The sequence below is a fragment of the Vipera berus genome, assembly GCF_964194415.1.
Source record: "Vipera berus genome assembly, chromosome: W".
NCBI lineage: Eukaryota > Metazoa > Chordata > Lepidosauria > Squamata > Viperidae > Vipera > Vipera berus.
Window position 1 is genome coordinate 56,755,447 of NC_138210.1, and position 19,010 is coordinate 56,774,456.

The 19,010-nt window shown below is 43.1% G+C and overlaps 1 protein-coding gene across 1 annotated transcript; it reads left to right on the forward strand.

The window, feature by feature from the left end:
- Nucleotides 1-14,092: 14,092 nt before the first annotated feature.
- LOC308676229 (ferritin light chain, oocyte isoform-like) lies at nucleotides 14,093-19,010 on the forward strand. The gene is made up of 4 exons (XM_081342035.1): nucleotides 14,093-14,333; nucleotides 16,970-17,116; nucleotides 17,927-18,052; nucleotides 18,700-19,010. The coding sequence occupies exons 1-4, from the start codon at nucleotides 14,232-14,234 to the stop codon at nucleotides 18,856-18,858; spliced, it is 534 nt and encodes a 177-aa protein (XP_081198161.1). The 5' UTR covers nucleotides 14,093-14,231; the 3' UTR covers nucleotides 18,859-19,010.

The following is a 19,010-nucleotide window of genomic DNA, read 5'->3' on the forward strand; positions in this document are numbered from 1 at the left end:
TTTGTGTCTCTCTCTGTGTGTGTATATCTGTACATAAAAAAGCTGGCTGGGTGTCTGGGGCAGCCATTCTCTTGGGGCAACCCACCTCACAGGACTGTTGTGGTGGGGTAAATAGAAGGAGAAACTGTAGGTATATTTGCCACCTTGAGTTACATATAAAGTAACTCAAGGCAGGGGAAAAATCTAATAAATAGAATAGATAAATAAACCAAAATATATGTTATTTTCTGTAGATGGAGTTTCGTGAAGGTTAGCCTCCAGCAATAATGAAGTTGTGCTGCTTGAAATCTTCAGGAGTTAAAATGCTGCTTATAACCTGCTTCTTCAAAATGAAAGATGGGATTTTTTTAGATGGCAGGCAGGGCCTTTTCTTCTGAACTGTATTATACTGAAGCTTTTTATTTCTGCCTGCCAATAGAGCCTTAGGCTTCAGTGATTTCTTGTCTCTTATACAATGGGATGTGTTTGCATAGTAGCTTAATTTATATTGCAGGTGTTAGGTAACAAATCCTATTTTCTAATTCTTTGGGCTAGACTATAAATACATAATGTATGTCTTTGTACCGGATTATATACTTTAGTGGGAGAAAGAAGGAAAACATGTATATAAATCAGATGGTATAATGCTACCTGCCACATTCCTAATGCTGTTCAAATTCTGTTGTCGCAAATACTGGAAGTCTGCTCCACACAATACCATCACAAGTAGATATAAAGACCGCCCAGAAACAAAACATCATATGACCCAATATGCAAATTAAAGTGGAAGATTCCAAACTTCTCAAGCTATTTTGCTGTTCCGTGACTGCCTCAGCCCCTCCTCCCATTCTGTTAAAGAATATAGAAGTTCTTAGGACAGCTTGTGTGCCTTTGCTGTGAAAACCACCCACTCACTTTCTGTACATCTAGACCAGGAGTAGGCAACCTTGGCTCTTTTATGACTCGTGGACTTCAATTCCCAGAATTCCTATGCTGAGGAGGAATGGAGAGGTTTCCATACTGAGCCATGCTGGCTCAGGAATTCTGGGAGTTGAAGTCCACGAGTCATAAACAAGCCAAGTTTGCCTACCCCTGATCTATTCTAGACTGAAGGTTAGACTTCAGTTTAATGGGACAGATTTAATAACTGGCCTGAACAAAGGGTTTCTTTAAATTCTCTGTAGGGCTGTAATGATGTTCTTGTTTGTAGCTTAGTTACTGAAATATTGTAATAATTGTGAACACCCATCAGTAGGGCATGTTAAGACTTTATTATAAATGAAAGTAAGCTTTCATTTGCTTTTTGGAACTTTGGTAATTTAAGAGGGGAGAATAGATTTCATGTAGCACTGATCACATTTTGTGAAATGTTTAACTGTATAGGTAAAGGTAAAGGTTCCCCCACACATGCGTGCTAGCCGGTGCTCATCTCCGTTTCAAAGTTGAAGAGTCAACGCTTGTCCAAGGACATCTCCATGGTCATGTGGCCGGCATGACTAGACGCCAAAGGCACATGGAACGCTGTTACCTTCCCACCGTAGTGGTCCCTATTTTTCTACTTGCATTTTTTACATGCTTTCAAACTGCTAGGTTGGCAGAAGCTGGGACGAGTAACAGGCGCTCACTCTGTTACGCGGCACTCGGGATTCAACCCGCCAAACTGCCAACCTTCTGATCGACAGTGTCCTAACCCACTGAGCCACCGCGTCCCATTAACTGTATAGAGAAGGACAATTTTCTCTTATTAAAACATCATCCCTGAAACTGATTGGCAGTAAGTATAGGATCAAAAACATCTCCAAACAATGCACAAATAATTTATCTAGCTATTACCTTTCACAGTTATACAAGGCCTTAAACTAGAAAAATTAATGGGCATACGCATACTATTGATTAATAAGCTGAGTACCACATCCACGCACACGGGCAATGTAACAGAATGCCACAGACTGAAGACAGCAAGGAAGGCTATTTATTATTTAATTCTTGAATTTCAAAGAGGCTTCTACTACGAGGGCCCCCAAATGCTATCATTTCAGAAGACAAAGGGAGTAGATTCAGCTAACATTTGAGGGAGTAGGTTCAGCTAACATTTGAGGAAGTAGGTTCAGCTAACATTAGGCCTACCTAGGCTTTCTATTCAAAAATTAATACTGGACGGTTTTCATATTCTGCTTTTGCTGTTCCAGATAAAGCTGGCTGCAGTCAGAGATAGTATGCTGGATTAGATACGTGTGTGTGAAGCTCTGCCTTGTGGGTTAGTTCTCTTCTTTTACTTTCCAGCCAAAGCACACTCGCTTTCAGAATACTCCATTGTTTCCTCCTTCTTGTATGGTCCCTTTCATAGATACACCTTGTAAGATGTTCAGACCTTAGGTGGGTGGTTTTGGGGTCCTGCTAGTTTTATTTTTTAAATAGATACAGATACTTCTGTTCTTAAGCCACTCTTTCAGTTCCTGAAAATCACTGTCACTTCCTCCTTGTGTGCATTTATGTACAAATGTGCCATTTTGTCTACTTAAGGTTCCCTATTCACCCTGCAGTTGGGAAAGGTTGAAGAGAAAAGGAGAAGGGGACAGCACAGGACGAGATGGTTAGATAGGGTCATTGACACAGTGGGTCTGAGTTTGGGCAAACTCTGACAGACAGTGGAGGACAGAGGGGTGGGGTGGGGGCTGGCGTTCTATGGTCCATGGGGTTGCGAAGAGTTGGACACAACGTAGCAACTGAACAACCATAAAATTCACCCCTGAACTCTGGAAATGAAAAGAAATGTTTGAGACCGTGTTTGCTGGATCAAATGTCATTTTGGAGTCATTTCTCCCTCATTTCTGGCTCTCTGTCTTGACATGGCCTGGTTGCACAATGGCTGCTAATCTAACTGGATTTCAAGTAATATATGGTATTTTCAGAAGGCTTCTTATGCTTAGGAAGAAAGGAGAAATTTTTTAAATTATGCCCCATGGAAAAATGTGAAACGAGCAAAAGGCATGAAAGAAACAACAAACTGCATGAACTTAACAAAAGGCATTGTATTGAATAATCTCAGCTAAGTCAGTGCCAAACGTATCTTTTATCACTAGGCAGCATGGCTGTAAGCCAAAAACAATGGATGCTCAACTCAATCTCTGGAAGACCACAATTAGTTACTGAAGAAAATCAATTCTATTGGATTGCTGGGGCTTTGGAACTTCCTAAAGTAATGTTTTTCAACCTTGGCGACTTTAAGATGTGTGGGCTTCAATTCCCAGTATTTCCCAGCATGGAGGAATTCTGGGAATTGAAGCCCACACATTTTAAAGCTACCAGGGTTCAGAAACACTGACCTAAATAAAGATTGTGGAGGTTGATGCCAAACCTGGTTTTCAGTTATAAGGAGCAGGACTAGCCAAAGATATTCCTCACCTCTTGGGAAAGACCAGATACGCTCACCCTACTCACCCCACCTGCAGAATCTGATAAGCTCATGATTGGTTCATCATTGGTGACTGGATCATATCTGGTGCAGAATAGGTTTCAGGAAATGCCTGTGAGCGTGTGCATAAGCACACACACAAGGAGAAACCACTGGTCTTCAAGACAAGGACAATCGGAGAAGGGCTAAGAGGAATCAATGGCTATTCCCAGATATTTTAGTACAGTGATGGCGAACCTTTTAGAGACCGAGTGCCCAAACTGCAACCCAAAACCCACTTATTTATCATAAAGTGCCAGGGCCGCATCAGCATTGTGGTGCCCTCAGGTGGGGGCAGGGAGGCACCTCTGAGTGCCGCCTCTGGCACGCAAAAACCAAGGGCGCAAAAATGAGCCACTGTGCGGCAAGGTGCAAAAATGGCCGCCGCAGCGCCACAGGGTGCAGATACAAGGTGCTGTACCACACAAGAACAGGGCAGGGCTAGTACCACGCAGGCACTAGCCCCACTCCATCTGCAGTGCGTGCGTGCTGACGGCCCCGTGCGCACATGCACACATGTAAAATGCTTCCCCCTCCCTTTTCTTCCAGTCCACCAATCGACAATTGTTGGTGACCTCTGCTCTGCCATCTGTACTCAAGCTTGCTAATCGGCCACTTCGCCTCCTTTGTGCTGGGTGGGACTCCTGCTCCGGGCAGCAGTGGCAGCCTGATGGACCTGCTGCTGGTGGCGGTGGCACGCGTGCCAACAGAGAGGGCTCTGAGTGCCGCCTCTGGCACGCATGCCATAGGTTCACCACCACTGTTTTAGTATCTGGCCCCAGCTCACTGGGCCTAGAGATGCAGTCCACTGTGCAGGTCAGAGGGCTCCTACATTTCAGGGCTTTTAAGGAGTTGGTCACTGGACCCATTCTGGGGAGTTTATGAAGCCACCCAACAAAAATACAAAAATCCCTACTGGGATTCTCAAAAAGACTGCATCTCCTCCAATTAAAAAACAAACAGATAAGATGTGTTTTGGGGAAAAAAATATTTGCCTGAAATCTTTCAACGTAGCTAACCTTCAGAGCTAGACAACACTGAATGTAAAGGAACAAAATTGTAGGGTCGAATGACTTGCAATAGTGGAGACTGACTGACAACTATTCCTCCACAGCAAAACACTCATTCAACTGTATCCTCAGGAACACCCGGTTAAAAGCCTCCCCATAAATGTTGCCCTTTAGACAAGTTGGGTTATCATTCATAGCAAATTCTAGCTTGCATGACAAGAGGTGTGTCAGTGATAAAACAAATCTAGAATTACTCTTCTCTGCACAATGTATCAAGCTTATCTCCTTGGACTTTATCAGCTGGGGAACAATAGATGTATTATGTTGTCGCCTAAACCAATTACAAAACTGTCCCTTCCCCTAGTTTTTATGCTTGTAAAGGAACATGTGAACTCAGAGCTACTGTTTTTTTTAGTTTGCTTTGTCAAGGAAATTCATGGAATTTAAGAAGAGCAAAAGCAAAAAAAAACATCTTTGCCAATATTCTTTGGACAGTCAGTTCCAGAGTCTGATGTGCAAACTTAGTCAACTCTATAAGAAAACTCCATTAAGCTATACTCTTAAACTTCTTAAACTTCTGTATACTCTTTGAGTGTTTGCAAATGTAATTGCACAAATCAGTACAATGTACAATACAATACAACAGGGCTTTTCAACCAGTGGTACGGGTACCACCTGTGGTACGTTGGCACCTGGCAGGTGGTACATGATCATTCTAGCAAAGTGGTAGCGGGGAGGGGAATGAGCTGAACTGGTGGCAGCACCGCACAAGCCTGAGTGAGAGACGGCTGGAGCTGCAGGGCTGTCAGGGCTCAGCAGAAGTGCCAGGATCAGCGCCTCTTCAGGGCTGTCAAGGCTCAGTGGAAGCGCCAGCTGGCGCTCGGCCTTGATCCTGGCACTTCTGAGCCCAGAAGAAGCACCAATCATCTGGAATGTTGCAACATCTCCAGGGTCTTGTGATTTACATTCAGATGCTTGGCAACTGATTCATATTTATGACGGTCACAGTGTCCCAGGGTTGTGTGAAGTGACCAAAACCTGCTGCAACCACCCAGCAGACGGGGGGAATAAAAACCAAACACCCCCCTACCCCCTCCCCCGCTGCCAATCCTCAACAGAAATCCTCACAACTATGAAAGTGAACTGTTGTAAGTCGAGGACTACCTGTACTTCATCACTTTTTTTCCTTTTTGGGGGGGTCATCACGTTTTTGACACCTTGCTAGGCAACTGGTGGTACTCTGATGTTGCCATATCCTAAAAGTGGTCCAATGGGTGAAAAGGTTGAAAAGCCCTGCAGTACAACATACATACAATTCATTTAATGACCATTCAAAGTTACAACAGCACTGGAAAAAGTGAGTTATGTCTGTTTTTCACACTTATGACCATTGCAGCATCACGTGATCATAATTCAGATGCTTGGCAGCTGACTCATATTTACGACGGTGGCAGTGTCCAGGAGTCATGCAATCACTTTTTGCGTCCTTCTGACAAGCAAAATCAATGGGGAAGCCAGTTTCATCTCACCAACTCAACAGCTGTAGTGATTCACTTAACAACGGTGGCAAAAAAGGTTGTAAAATGGGACAATATTTACCTAACAAATTTCTCACTTAGCAACAGAAATTTGGGGCTCAGTTTTGATTGTAAATCGAGGGCTATATATATAATCCACTTGCATGGTTACAGTAATTCCTCTTGTAAATTCAAAGCATAAATACCTTTCTAATATGTTGTAAATCATTATGCGTCTGGAACAAACAGATACAGAAGGTTAGATCTGATAATTACTGGTCCTCATATTATAATTGCAGAATCAATATATGTGGTGAATATTAACTATCTAAGTGTTCTTTTACTACAGGTGACATTGCTCAACATTTCCATTAATTATAAATACGTCATATAAAAAGAGTCATTTGGATATTGCCGGATAGCAGCCTTATCCCTTGAGCTAAGTTAAACCTTCTAAAAAGAAATCCAATTTCCAGGATGTTTTATATCTGCACATTTTTTTAAAAAAAATACTTAGTGCGCTGCTCTGAAAATTTCTATGGGTTTTTCTTACACCAAAGATACCGTTGAAAAAGATGCAGTTTTCTGCTGAAGGGGGTGGTGGGGAGGGCTTTGGTGAATTGTGAATTATACCATTATGCTAATTTTGTAGCTGGTGCCAAATTTTGCTTCATATAAATCAATCTTTACATTGAATTTACATTTTAATTTTCAATGTGAAAGATGGAAAAATGTAATACAGGTAGTCTGCGATTTATGACTGTTTAGCAACCGTTCAGAGTTAGAATGGTACCGAAAAACTGGCTTATGACAGAGTCTTATCAGCGATGACAATTGCAGCAACCTTGCAATCACATGATCAAAATCTGGGTGATTGGCAACAAAGGTGTTTACAATTAGTGTGTGGTCATGTGACAGCCATTTGCAACCTTTTAAGCTGGTTTCCAATAAGCAAAGTCAAGAGGGGGATGGGGAGAAACTGGATTCATTTAACACCCACCCCCCACCCCTGTGATTCACGTTACAACCATGGCAAAAAAGGATGTAAAATCAGACGTGACTCCTATGAGAACTGCCTTGCTTAGCATTGGAAATTCTGTCCCAACCATGGTCATAGGGTCAATGCTACCTGTATTAATGTTTTTATATTGCTTTGATGAGAAGAAATCATACAAATTGTATAGGGCTTTTTAAACTTTAAAACCATAATGGTTAGCAAGGCATGAGTAGACCTTGTTTGGTCTTACAATATAAGCTAAGTAGGATTTGACCTGGTGATTACTTGAATAGAAGATTTGGTCACAATTTTTATTTTTATTTATATTTTATGCCATCCATCTCCCCTATAAGGTGACTCTGGGCAGCTTACAGATTACAGAAAGATAAATAAAGAAGTAATTAAAATATTAAAACTATGCAAATTAAAAGTTTAAAATTAAACAAAAACCCAGGACTAAGAGACAGATAACAGAGGGATGAAGTCTTATTATCCCATCAACCAACTCCAGTGGTGAGTGTCCCACTCCCCTACAAATCTCAATGCCTGTGATATGTTTTTAGATTGGGAATTCAGAGGAAGCCAGAAAAAAAACCCCACAAGTCTATCACATTACCAGTTCAGTTACTTTTTTAAAATTTTATTTCTGGTCGACTAGGCTGGGAAAGAAAGCTACTCCTCACTAATGAAACCTGGTTACAGATGAACTAAAGAAAGAAAAAAAATACAGTGGTTCTTGTAAATTTGGTAACACTAATGTGTATACTACATGCAGCGTTCTGTTAAAAACTTTGAAATGATTTCGAAGCATACTTACTATTCACAGTTAAACTGGGCATCTTATTTGGTAGGGAGAAAATTATGACTGGAAGTTACTCATAGAATTTGTGAAACTATATGAAATCATTGTTGGGTTTTCCAAACCTGGATAAATGGACAGTTGGGGAGACAGAATTCCTATCTGTGTTCGGTTTTAACTAGGGCAGGGGTAGGCAACCTTGGCTCTTTTATGACTCGTGGACTTCAACTCCCAGAATTCCTGGGCCAGCATGGCTCAGCTTGGAAACCTCTCCTTTTCCCCCTCAGCATGGCTTGCTCAGGAATTCTGGGAGTTGAAGTCCACGAGTTATAAAAGAGCCAAGGTTGCCTACTCCTGTACTAGGGCTACCCTCCATACAGCTGCATAGAACTAAAATTCCTCATAACTCTGCCACAAAATCCTTGACTGAATACTTTGTTTCGCCCAAGAAGCTACTTTAGAACTATGTGATCTTTGTCATAAATGTGTGAAGTTTTAACCCTCCAGTTTTCATTCCAGCCCAGAGAAACTGACAAGCCTCATAATCTGTGACCAGGGCATTTCACAAAGTGAGGAGGGATATTAATGATGTGTACTGTATAGGTTAGGACTTGGTGATATTCAAGTGTGTGGTATAAAGGTTCTTATGTTCTCTAGTAAAGGTGGTGGTAAGTTACGCATCTTAAAGTCACAGGCTGTATTATGGGTGGATAATGGTCCGCTCTCTGCCCCTTCTCTTGGGCAGATACACTGGCAGTTGGGAGGACTCTGCAAGACACATGACAGAGATGCATTTCTTTCTTTGGGGGAAAACAAAGGAGGCGTGGCCAAAGATTTCTGTTAACATCTGTGACATTGCAAACTAAGTGCCTTAAAGTAAAGGTAAAGGTTCCCCCGCACATGCGTGCTAGTCGTTTCCGACTCTAGGGGCCGGTGCTCATCTCCGTTTCAAAGCCGAAGAGCCAGCGCTTGTCCGAGGATGACTCCGTGGTCATGTGGCCAGCATGACTAGATGCCAAAGGCGCACGGAACGCGGTGGCTCAGTGGGTTAGGATGCTGAGCTTGTCAATCAGATGGTCGGCAGTTTGGCGGGTCGAATCCCGAGTGCTGCGTAACAGAGTGAGCGCCTGTTACTCGTCCCAGCTTCTGCCAACCTAGCAGTTCGAAAGCACGTAAAAATACAAGTAGAAAAATAGGGACCACTACGGTGGGAAGGTGAGATAAGTGCCTTAGCACTGGCATTAATGTCTCATGTCCATACAATAGGGGAAGGGGGCTGGACTGTGTCAATGCCCACCATCTTGCAGATCTTGATTCCACTTCTGAAGGGTGTCCCTGTGATGCAATCTATTTTTATGCCAATTCAGGATCTGACATCTCTTCCTCCTGTGCCACCAGATTCCTCTTCATTTGATTAAGTTCATGTAGCAAGCTAGGCCACCAGCTAGCTTCCTTAGCAAGTTGTTGGCCCATTGGCCATAATAACATTTTCATTTATCCGCATCCTTAGATTTTATGCAAACCCATTTATAAATCTATTTCTTCCTTTCTCCGGCTTCCTGGAAGCAGAAAGACAAAGAGTTCAGTTTCCTCTTTTCATGGCTCCTTTACAGATCTGATTCTTTCACAATAACTCATCATGGGTTTAATGTTGTCATCTTTAAGAAAACAAGTCAGGCGGAGGGGGGTGGTGGAAAGTGCACTGTCAGAAGTGGATAGCTGAGTCACATGAGATTGGGACAGATAGGTTTAAAAGAGAGCAATATATGACAGCTTCCCCACCATGGCTGCCTCCTACAATTTGCAGAATTCTCAACTAACAACTGCAAATTGACTAAGAGGAGAATCGTGAGGAACAACAATCTGTCTTGCTTCTGGATTCCTTTGTCAAAGGACTCTGTGTCGTGCAACATTTCTGCCAAGGTCATCATCATGTGGCCTGTGCATGACAGCTAGTGGAGAGGTAACTTTTGTATTCAAGAAAATGGAAATGTTAGAAGACAAAATCTATACCTATTCTAATGTGAGAAGAGAAACAAACAAACAACCCCTGACTCTTTGGATCATTGTTTCAGAGATATTTCCTTATCCAAACTGAGAAACAAAATGACCACAGGTGGGAAAAAAGCAATAGGAATGACTTCTGACTTCTTGCCAGCTCCTCCATTGACTTTCCTTGTGGGAAGCTGGCAGGGAGCATTGGAAAAGACAACATGGCTACAGCTGCTTATGGTGGCGCAGTGGCATTAAATGGACACAGCTTTGCCAAATTTCAATCCCACTAGAGAAATGTGTCCTGATTTGGACATATTCTTTAAGTTAACCCATTTTAGGTCTGTTGATTCAAAAATTGTTGGCCTATGATGCATTGTTTTGCCTAATAAAAGGTTGAAAACAGATAAACATGAGACTTTTAGTATATACAGATATTTTGGTTTGTCTTCATCACAAACTACTCAAGATTTCTAGGAAGCGCATCGCAATACCCAAAGACACTAGCAAGTAAATGTAATCAAGAGGCAAACATTGTTTGGGTAGGATACAATTTAGCAGATACTGGGTTTTTTCCCAGCATAAATTTGCAATTGTCTATAATTATATGTGGTCAAACATTCCAATGTCCTAAAAATGAGAGTGGGAAAAATTTACCAGACACCTGTCTTTGACTGCGAAGATTCTACAAAGATGGAAAATTCCACTTTCAGTGTATAAGTGGCTGAGCACCCTCATCCCTTTTTATATAATTTTTATTTCTATAATCTACAAAGAAAAATGTAAAAGGCAAATACAGCAAAAGAGAGAGCAAAATGCATAATAAAGTGAAAATATTTGGAAGACACCAAAAAATAAAAGAACTCAGCTTATAAGGCAAGTCAGCTTTTAAACAATAAATTAAAAGTTTGCCAACACAAAATCCTAATAATCGGCCTTTCCGTTTAATTCATGAAGGGTACATTCGAATTCTTTCTAAATCTTTCACTTGTTAGCTTGCCATCCTGGTTTTAACGGAGTGACATATGTATACCCAGTCATTCCAGTTTACAATCCAGTTTATGATTTACAATTCTGTGGGAATAATGGCTTGTTCAGTAAACTATAGTTAAAGAAATCACAGTTTAAACCTGGGAAACTGCATTTTTAATTTGAGCAGTGTTGAGCTTCAGGGCTTATTGATCATGGCTTACACAGATTTTTTTTTTGATGTTTCACCAGCAATTGTGGGTGTATCTTTAAGATGCAAAGTGGTCTGTTCTACCAGCTACTGTTGCAGTGGAAATCTGCTGTCCACATCATGGTCAGTAAACCCTCAACTTGAACACTGCCCAACAGATATCAGCTGTGAAAGCCTAGACCAGTATGTGTATATGTGTATCTATAATGCTTGAGGTGCAAAATAATAACCATGTTTTGTTAAAAAAAAGTGTACATAGCATAGTGTCATTATAGCAAAGTACAGGTAGTCCTCAACTTACAACCACAAGTCAGACCAGAATTTTTATTGCTAAGCAAGGTGGTTGTTATATGTGAGTCATGCTGTAGGAGATGACCAGGTTGAGGGGTCAAATGTATCATCAGTCATGAGTGCCTAGATGCCCACAAGAGATCTAAGTCCAGCCCCTCTTGAATTCCTTTCTGTTCTTAACTCCCGCTAATTTCCCTTGATCATCAGTAGTTCAGATTCTTGTAGAGAGTTTAAGCTTACAACAAATCTTTATACACATTTGAACTGCCTGGGTCTCCTGATTTCCCTTGCGCTTGACATTAATCTGGGTGGTGAGTCTAGAATTCTCCTGTTTTTCTTATTTTACCCTTCACAACATTTAGCTCACTTGGGGTTACGTTGATAGATAGCTGCTGGCAGAACTGGTTTATGAAAGAGGGGTAAGCTAGTTTTGCTAAAAATACAAAAAATTTGGTTTCCCACCTCGCTGTACTATTCCAGTGAGTTGTCCCCCCGCCCCCTGAGACCAAGGATCAGTGGACAAAACAGCCTTAAGGTTTCAAAAAGCAAAGGAACAAAGTACTTTTTTTGCTGAATCATCCTGAGGTTTCTTCTTGGTGGTCAGATTATGTAGGAACTCTTTTTGCTGAGTCACTTTAATGAGGAAAGTACACAGAGAGGAGGGGTAATATGATACTGCAAGCTGTTGAATTTCCTCTCCAGATAATACTGTGTTTTTTTAAACACATTTTGAGTGGTGCAAGCACTTTTTTTTAATATTATGGATGGACTTCATGATCTTATGGGCTGAATCATTTTGTTTCAAGATAATGTAATATGAATGTTTTAAAAATTAAATAAGCATTTGCATGTGTTGTTGTTAGCTGCGAAGTCGTGTCCAACCCATCGCGACCCTATGGACAACGTTCCTCCAGGCCTTCCTGTCCTCTACCATCTTCTGGAGTCCATTTAAGCTCACGCCTACTGCTTCAGTGACTCCATCCAGCCACCTCATTCTCTGTCGTCCCCTTCTTCTATTGCCCTCAATCTTTCCCAGCATTAGGCTCTTCTCCAGTGAGTCCTTCCTTCTCATTAGGTGGCCAAAGTATTTGAGTTTTAGCTTCAGGATCTGGCCTTCTAAAGAGCAGTCAGGGTTGATCTCCTCTAGGACTGACCGGTTTGATCGCCTTGAGTCTTCTCCAGCACCACAGTTCAAAGGCGTCAATTCTTTGGCGCTCAGCCTTTTTTATGGTCCAACTTTCACTGCCATACATTGCAACTGGGAAGACCATAGCCTTGACTATACGCACTTTTGTTGACAGGGTGATATCGCTGCTTTTTAGTGTGCTGTCTAGATTTGCCATAGCTTTCCTCCCCAGGAGCAAGCGTCTTTTAATTTCTTTCCTACAATCCCCATCTGCAGTGATCTTGGAGCCTAGGAAAATAAAATCTGTCACTACCTCCATTTCTTCCCCATCTATTTGCCAGGAATTGAGAGGGCCGGATGCCATGATCTTGGTTTTCTTAATGTTAAGTTTCAACCCAGGTTTTGCACTCTCCTTCTTCACCTGCAACAAGAGGCTCTTTAGTTCTTCTTCACTTTCTGCCATTAGAGTGGTATCATCTGCATTTGCATCTATCTCTTGTTAATTGCATGTTAAAAAAGAAAAAGAGAAAAGAGAAAAAAAGAGAAAAAAAAATAAAGAAAAAAAAGATATTATGAGGAAAAAGATCATAGCCTGGTATGCCCTTTGCTGATTCACAACACATTATTGTAATCCTGTAATTGGAGTTAATAAAATGAAAGACTTTAAAGATGCTTCTGAGTCAAATCTAAGTCCTGGTGACAATGGATATGTTCATGTCATTGACTTGGCAACAATTTGCAAGAGGTTTGCCACTATCTTCTTCCAAGAGAACTTTTTCAGCTACCCAGCCTATCCTTCAGCTTCAGATCTCCTCATGGTCTCTCACCTACCATGCAGGCTTCATCTGACTGGCTTCTGCAGGCTCCAGTGCTGCATACAGAGATCAAAGGTGACCAATGCACAGTGTACCTCAGCCTCTGCCCCTTGAAGATGTGCAGACTTCTACTCCCACAATTCCCCAACTAGCAATGCTGGTTGGGGAATTCTGGGAATTAAAGTCCGGACATCTTCGATGGGCAGAGGTTGAGTAATATTGGCCTAGAGCGCTGTGGTGCAAACTAGCATTTCTAAATTTGTGCCTTCCTAGTTAGGATCAAAGGGACGCGGTGGCTCAGTGGGTTAGGATGCTGAGCTTGTCAATCAGAAGGTCGGCAGTTTGGCGGGTCGAATCCCGAGTGCCGCGTAACAGAGTGAGCGCCTGTTACTCATCCCAGCTTCTGCCAACCTAGCAGTTCGAAAGCACATAAAAAATGCAAGTAGAAAAATAGGGACCACTACAGTGGGAAGGTAACAGCGTTCCATGCGCCTTCGGCGTCTAGTCATGCCGGCCACATGACCACGGAGACGTCCTCGAACAAGCGCTGGCTCTTCGGCTTTGAAACCGGTCCTTAGAGTCAGAAACGACTAGCACGCATGTGCGGGGAAACCTTTACCCTTTACCTAGTTAGGATCAGCCCTAAATTAATGTCACTACTGTGGTCACTTGGTCCTCGTATTCCACAGGACAGCAACACCCTGACAACACTGTCAGCGCTTAGGAGCTGAAAGGCAAACCAAGGCCTCCCTCGGAACCAGAGTTTGCGCAAACTCAGCTCAACAACAGGAGCCCGCTCATCTTTCTAGCCCCCTTCTCTTGGCTAGCGGGGGGGGGAGGGGGAGAGGGGGGCGGAGCCTCGCGTTTGCAGTCGGTGCGGAGGGAGGGTTTTGGAAGAGCCTCCGGCTGCCTATAAAAGCCTCCTCCTGGGCTCGTCGCGCTCAGTCCGGACTTCGCTTTTGGCTACCGTTCCTTCGCTCTTGCTTCAACAGTGCTTGAACGGAGCAGGATCGCAGCCACCCCATCCTTAAGTCCGTTTGCCAGCCAGTCCAACCAACCTCGAATTGCACCATGAGCTCTCAGATCCGCCAGAACTACCAAGCCGAAAGCGAAGCAGGCGTGAATCGCTTGGTCAATCAATTCCTGCAGGCCAGCTACACCTATTTGTCCTTGGTGAGTATCATCAGAAGACAGCTATCGCCCCTTTCGCCCCCTATCTCTTGAGGTTTTCCTGGCCTTTCCCATCCCGGTGCCCTGGATTGATGTTGATGCTCGATACGGATGATGGGAGTTGCAGATCGGCGTCTCTGGAAAGCATCAGGTTCTCCCCCCTCCTCTCCACTTAAATGATGGATACACGGAGCCCGATTGCTTTACTGGAAGTGACTGGCAAAAGGGCTGCCCTCTCCCGCAGTCCGCGATGGCGGACTATAGGGCTCTTGTGTGCGTTGTGTTGTGCTATTGTGTACCGTAGCCCCACCCAGCGGGTCCTTTTTCTAAATCCGTCGAGTCTGGCTTCCTCTGTTTATAAACTGCGTAAGAAAAACACCGCCCTCCCCCATTCTCCCCCACCGTAGGCTCTGGATTTAGATGGGCCTCTTCCTTACTTCCTCCAGAAAATTCACACCCCCCCCCTTTTTTCCCCTTTTCCTGCAGTAACCATGGAGACCTAAGCACAGTTTTCCAGCAACTCTGCTCTTCTGTTCACTTGGTATTATAGGAGAAAGAGAAAAGGGATTTTTCATGGGGGGTAGCTTATTTAGCCATGAAGCTAACCGTCCCCACCCTGCATCTCCAGATGTGTGGGGGCTTCAGGTTCCCATCACCCCCATCTTTTTGTGGGGCTATACTAACCGCTGTAGGTTTCTTTATCCTCTGCTTTTGATCCTGTTAATATTCTGATTCTGCTGGCTGAATCAGCAAGTCCTTTAAGGTGAGCCCATAGGCTGAGTGAACTCTTTTACACATCAGTGGCTCTGGTTTGATCATATGAGGAGCAGCTCCCTTTGAGATTCTTGATAGCCCTATTAATTATATATACAAAATCCTCTTTTTAAATGCTGTACACATTTGCCCTCAGGTTGTGCTTTGCTCCAAATGGTAACACTGCCTTCATAGATAGATAGATAGATAGATAGATAGATAGATAGATAGATAGATAGATAGATAGATAGATAGATAGATAGATAGATAGATAGATTCAGCTCTTTATCAAGTTATTAAAAAGAGCTTGTTCCATTCACCAGGCTGTTCTAGTTGGGGATACTGTATCCCACTACCAGAAGGTATCTGGTTAGGAAAAATGCCATAGCAAATAGTCCTTTTTGCTCTGTAAATAAGATACCTGTTGTTTGTCCTTGCAGTGTAGTTGGTTTGGGCAAGCAAGGAACTCTACACAATTTTGGTTTTGATACAAAGTCCACCTCTCCATGTTTACCCATAGTTGCATCCTCTAGAATGGTTTTAAGGGAGAAATGAGGTGGGGTTAATGATTTAATTATGTCAAACTTCTTTATCAGTACATAAACTAGAAGCAAAGGCTGGACTGATAAGCTGAGGAAGGGGCAATGGGCATTTTGGCTAAGGTTTAACCATGGCTTGTTGGATATAGCAAGTTAAGTTTGATTAGCCAGAAACTGTAGTTTATAAACCACAGTGGGCAGGTTTACACAATGTGTCAAGCCATAACAATATTTTGGTTATGGGTAATCAATTTTTGATCTACAGTATTTTAGAAGCAAATAAGCCAATAACTTTTTTTTCTAGATACCCATAAGTTTCTCCCTTTTAACTAGCACTTGTCCATATCCATATGGTAGATAGCAGTTGAAGGGGAGGTTGTCTTTGAATAGGCAGAGGCCTAGAAAAAACATTCAAAGGGCTTAAGTTAGGAATGCTGCTGGTCAGGGTTGAATCAGGCAATTCTTACATAGGGTTCATGTACCTATATCACTGCTGATTAGTGCTTTTCCAGAAATATATCCAGTTTCCTTGCTAAAGTGACTGTTAAAAAGCACATACGGGCAATTGCTGTTATGCATCTTCATCACTGCAGATTTGCTGTAGTCTACGTTGAATCTGGAATTGAAGCCATGATATGTTTGTTTTCTTGTTCTAGCTTTTGGCCTTCTCAGGACTGTTCAGGGAAAGGCAGAGATGCAAACCGTCACTGTGGATTGGCTGCAAGCCAGCATGTAAAACAATGTCATTAAAAATTTTTTATTCTAGAGCAGGGGTGTCAAACTCGCGACGTCACGTGATGTCACACGGCGTATTGGAGCTTTTCCCCCATTGCCGGCAATGGGGTGGGCGCGGTTTTGTTGTGACGCGTCCGACCTGTGGGCCGGCAGTTTGACACCCCTGCTCTAGATAGTGTAATTCGCCCTTCCCCCAAAATAAGATACAGCTACAAAATATGATTATGTATTGTAGTTCAAATCAGGTTTTTTTTTTGGTTTTGTAGATTAGTTATTAATCTATTATTCTATTTTGGGGTCTTATCAAACCATACTGTTGATGCCAACCCATGATGTGAGATGCATGCTGGATTGAAACCATCAGTATTTGGGAATATAGCATGCTAAAAACCATGAACTATGATTTTTATAAATCACACTGACCAAATTCACACAATAAAACCAAGCCTAAACAAACTATATATCGTAATGTAGTGAATTAGAGAGAGGCTGCCTCCTTTTGTGTAGGTAGGCAATTTTGACCATGAGCGATAATTTTACAGAAACATGGGCGAAAAGGCAGGTTTAAACTTGTGGCAATTCTAAACTTTACTTTTTCTTCCTTCTGCCCAGAGTTTTTACTACACCCGGGACGATGTGGCACTGTCCAAGTTTGCCTCCTTTTTCCACCACCTGTCTGAGGAGAAGCATGAACAAGCTGAGAAGTTCTTGACTTTCCAGAACCGCCGTGGAGGAAGAGTTGTCCTGCAGGATGTCAAGGTGAGAGCGGAGAAGTATGCTAGGGCAGGGCTTTTCAACCGGTGGTACGGGTACCACCTGTGGTACATTGGCACCTGGCAGGTGGTATGCGGCCATCCTAGAAAAGTGGTAGCAGGGGAGGGGAATGAGCTGAACCGGTGGCAGCACCGCACAAGCCTGAGCGAGAGACAGCTGGAGCTGCAGGGCTGTCAGGGCTCAGCGGAAGCGCCAGGATCAGTGCCAGGGTCCAGCTGGAATGTTGCAGCATCTCCAGGGTCTTGTGATTTACATTCAGATGCTTGGCAACTGATTCATGTTTATGATGGTCAGAGTGTCCCAGGGTCACGTGAATTGACCAAAACCTGCTGCAACCACCCAGCAGATTGGGGGGGGGGAATAAAAACCAAACATCCCCCAACCCACCCCCACTGCCAATCCTCAACAGAAATGCTCACAACAATGGAAACCTCATACAGGAGGAAGAGCGCGGCCGGGCGGGCAGGCAGGTGCCTTGCTCGGCTGTGGCTTGGGGGGCACTTTTTTCAGTGCCATGGTAACTTCGAACAGTCACTAAGCGAACTGTCATAAGTCGAGGACTACCTGTACTTCATTACTTTTTTCCTTTTTTTTGGTCAAGTTTTTGACACCTTGCTAGGCAACTGGTGGTACTCGGATGTTGCCATATCCTAAAAGTGGTGCAACGGGTGAAAAGGTTGAAAAGCCCTGTGCTAGGGCCCACGGAGGGTGAAAGAAAGTGGTGGTTGGCCGACAGGGGACATATGAATAAGTGGAGTGCTACTGAGACCTGATTAACTCTTTCTAATACTCCAGAAACCAGAGCAAGATGAATGGAAGAGTGGAACCACTGCCATGGAAGCTGCCTTGAAGCTGGAGAAGAGCCTGAACCAGGCCCTGCTGGATTTGCATCAAGTTGCTTCACGCCATACAGATCCCCATGTAAGTTGACAGGAGGAGGTTTGCAGGGTTAGATCCACTCCTGTCTACTATTACAGTAAATGCCCACCAAGGTTTCCTGGAATAATATGTTTTTTAATTACACTTGTCAAATTTTGTTTCGGCATATTCGCATGGGCTTACACTTAGGGAAGGATGGAGAACCTGCAAGAATCCAGCTGCAAGAGATATTCCTCATTGGTTAAGCTGGGTGGTAATGTACTACAGGCAGTTGAGGTTCAGCAGCATTTGAACATCAGGAGCTGCCCTATTTAATCCACCCCAAACCACCCGGCTAAGGTGGCTGCCGATTAAGTGAATTGTGATTTGACAGGCCTTGGACTTCTCTGAAGAACTCAAAATCTGCTTTCAATTTTTAATGGGGTTAGGGTTGAGTTCTTTGCATGGTATATGCGTTTTCTGCAGTCCTACTGTCCCAAATGCTAACTGGCCAATTATCAAGAATGCAGTGGATTATTTTTTTTTTACATTGGTAGAAGATAGGATCAGCTGATTTTGAGATTCCTTCTACTTCCTGATAGATTGGATGATCGAGAGGCATTAGTCCTTCTAATCCTTGGACTACTTATTTAATACAGGTAGGCTTTTCCTGTGGAACCCTTGAATTAAAACTCCTTTCTTTTCCTAAGCTTTGTGACTTCTTGGAGACTCACTATTTGGATGAGGAGGTGAAGTTGATCAAGAAGCTGGGAGACCATGTGACCAACCTGAAGCGTGTCCGTGCCCAGGAGGAAGGCCTTGGAGAATACCTGTTTGACCGCCTCACCCTAGGTGAATCCAGCGACTGAGCCTAGAGGTGTTGACTCCCTCCCAGCTCCTACAGCCTTAAATGTATTAAAGCTGGCTGCTCAATAATATGGCCTCTGTACCCCTATCCATTTTTGGGAAGAAAGGAGCTGAGTCTGTAACTGGCATTAAATAAACTTGGCATTAAGCACTA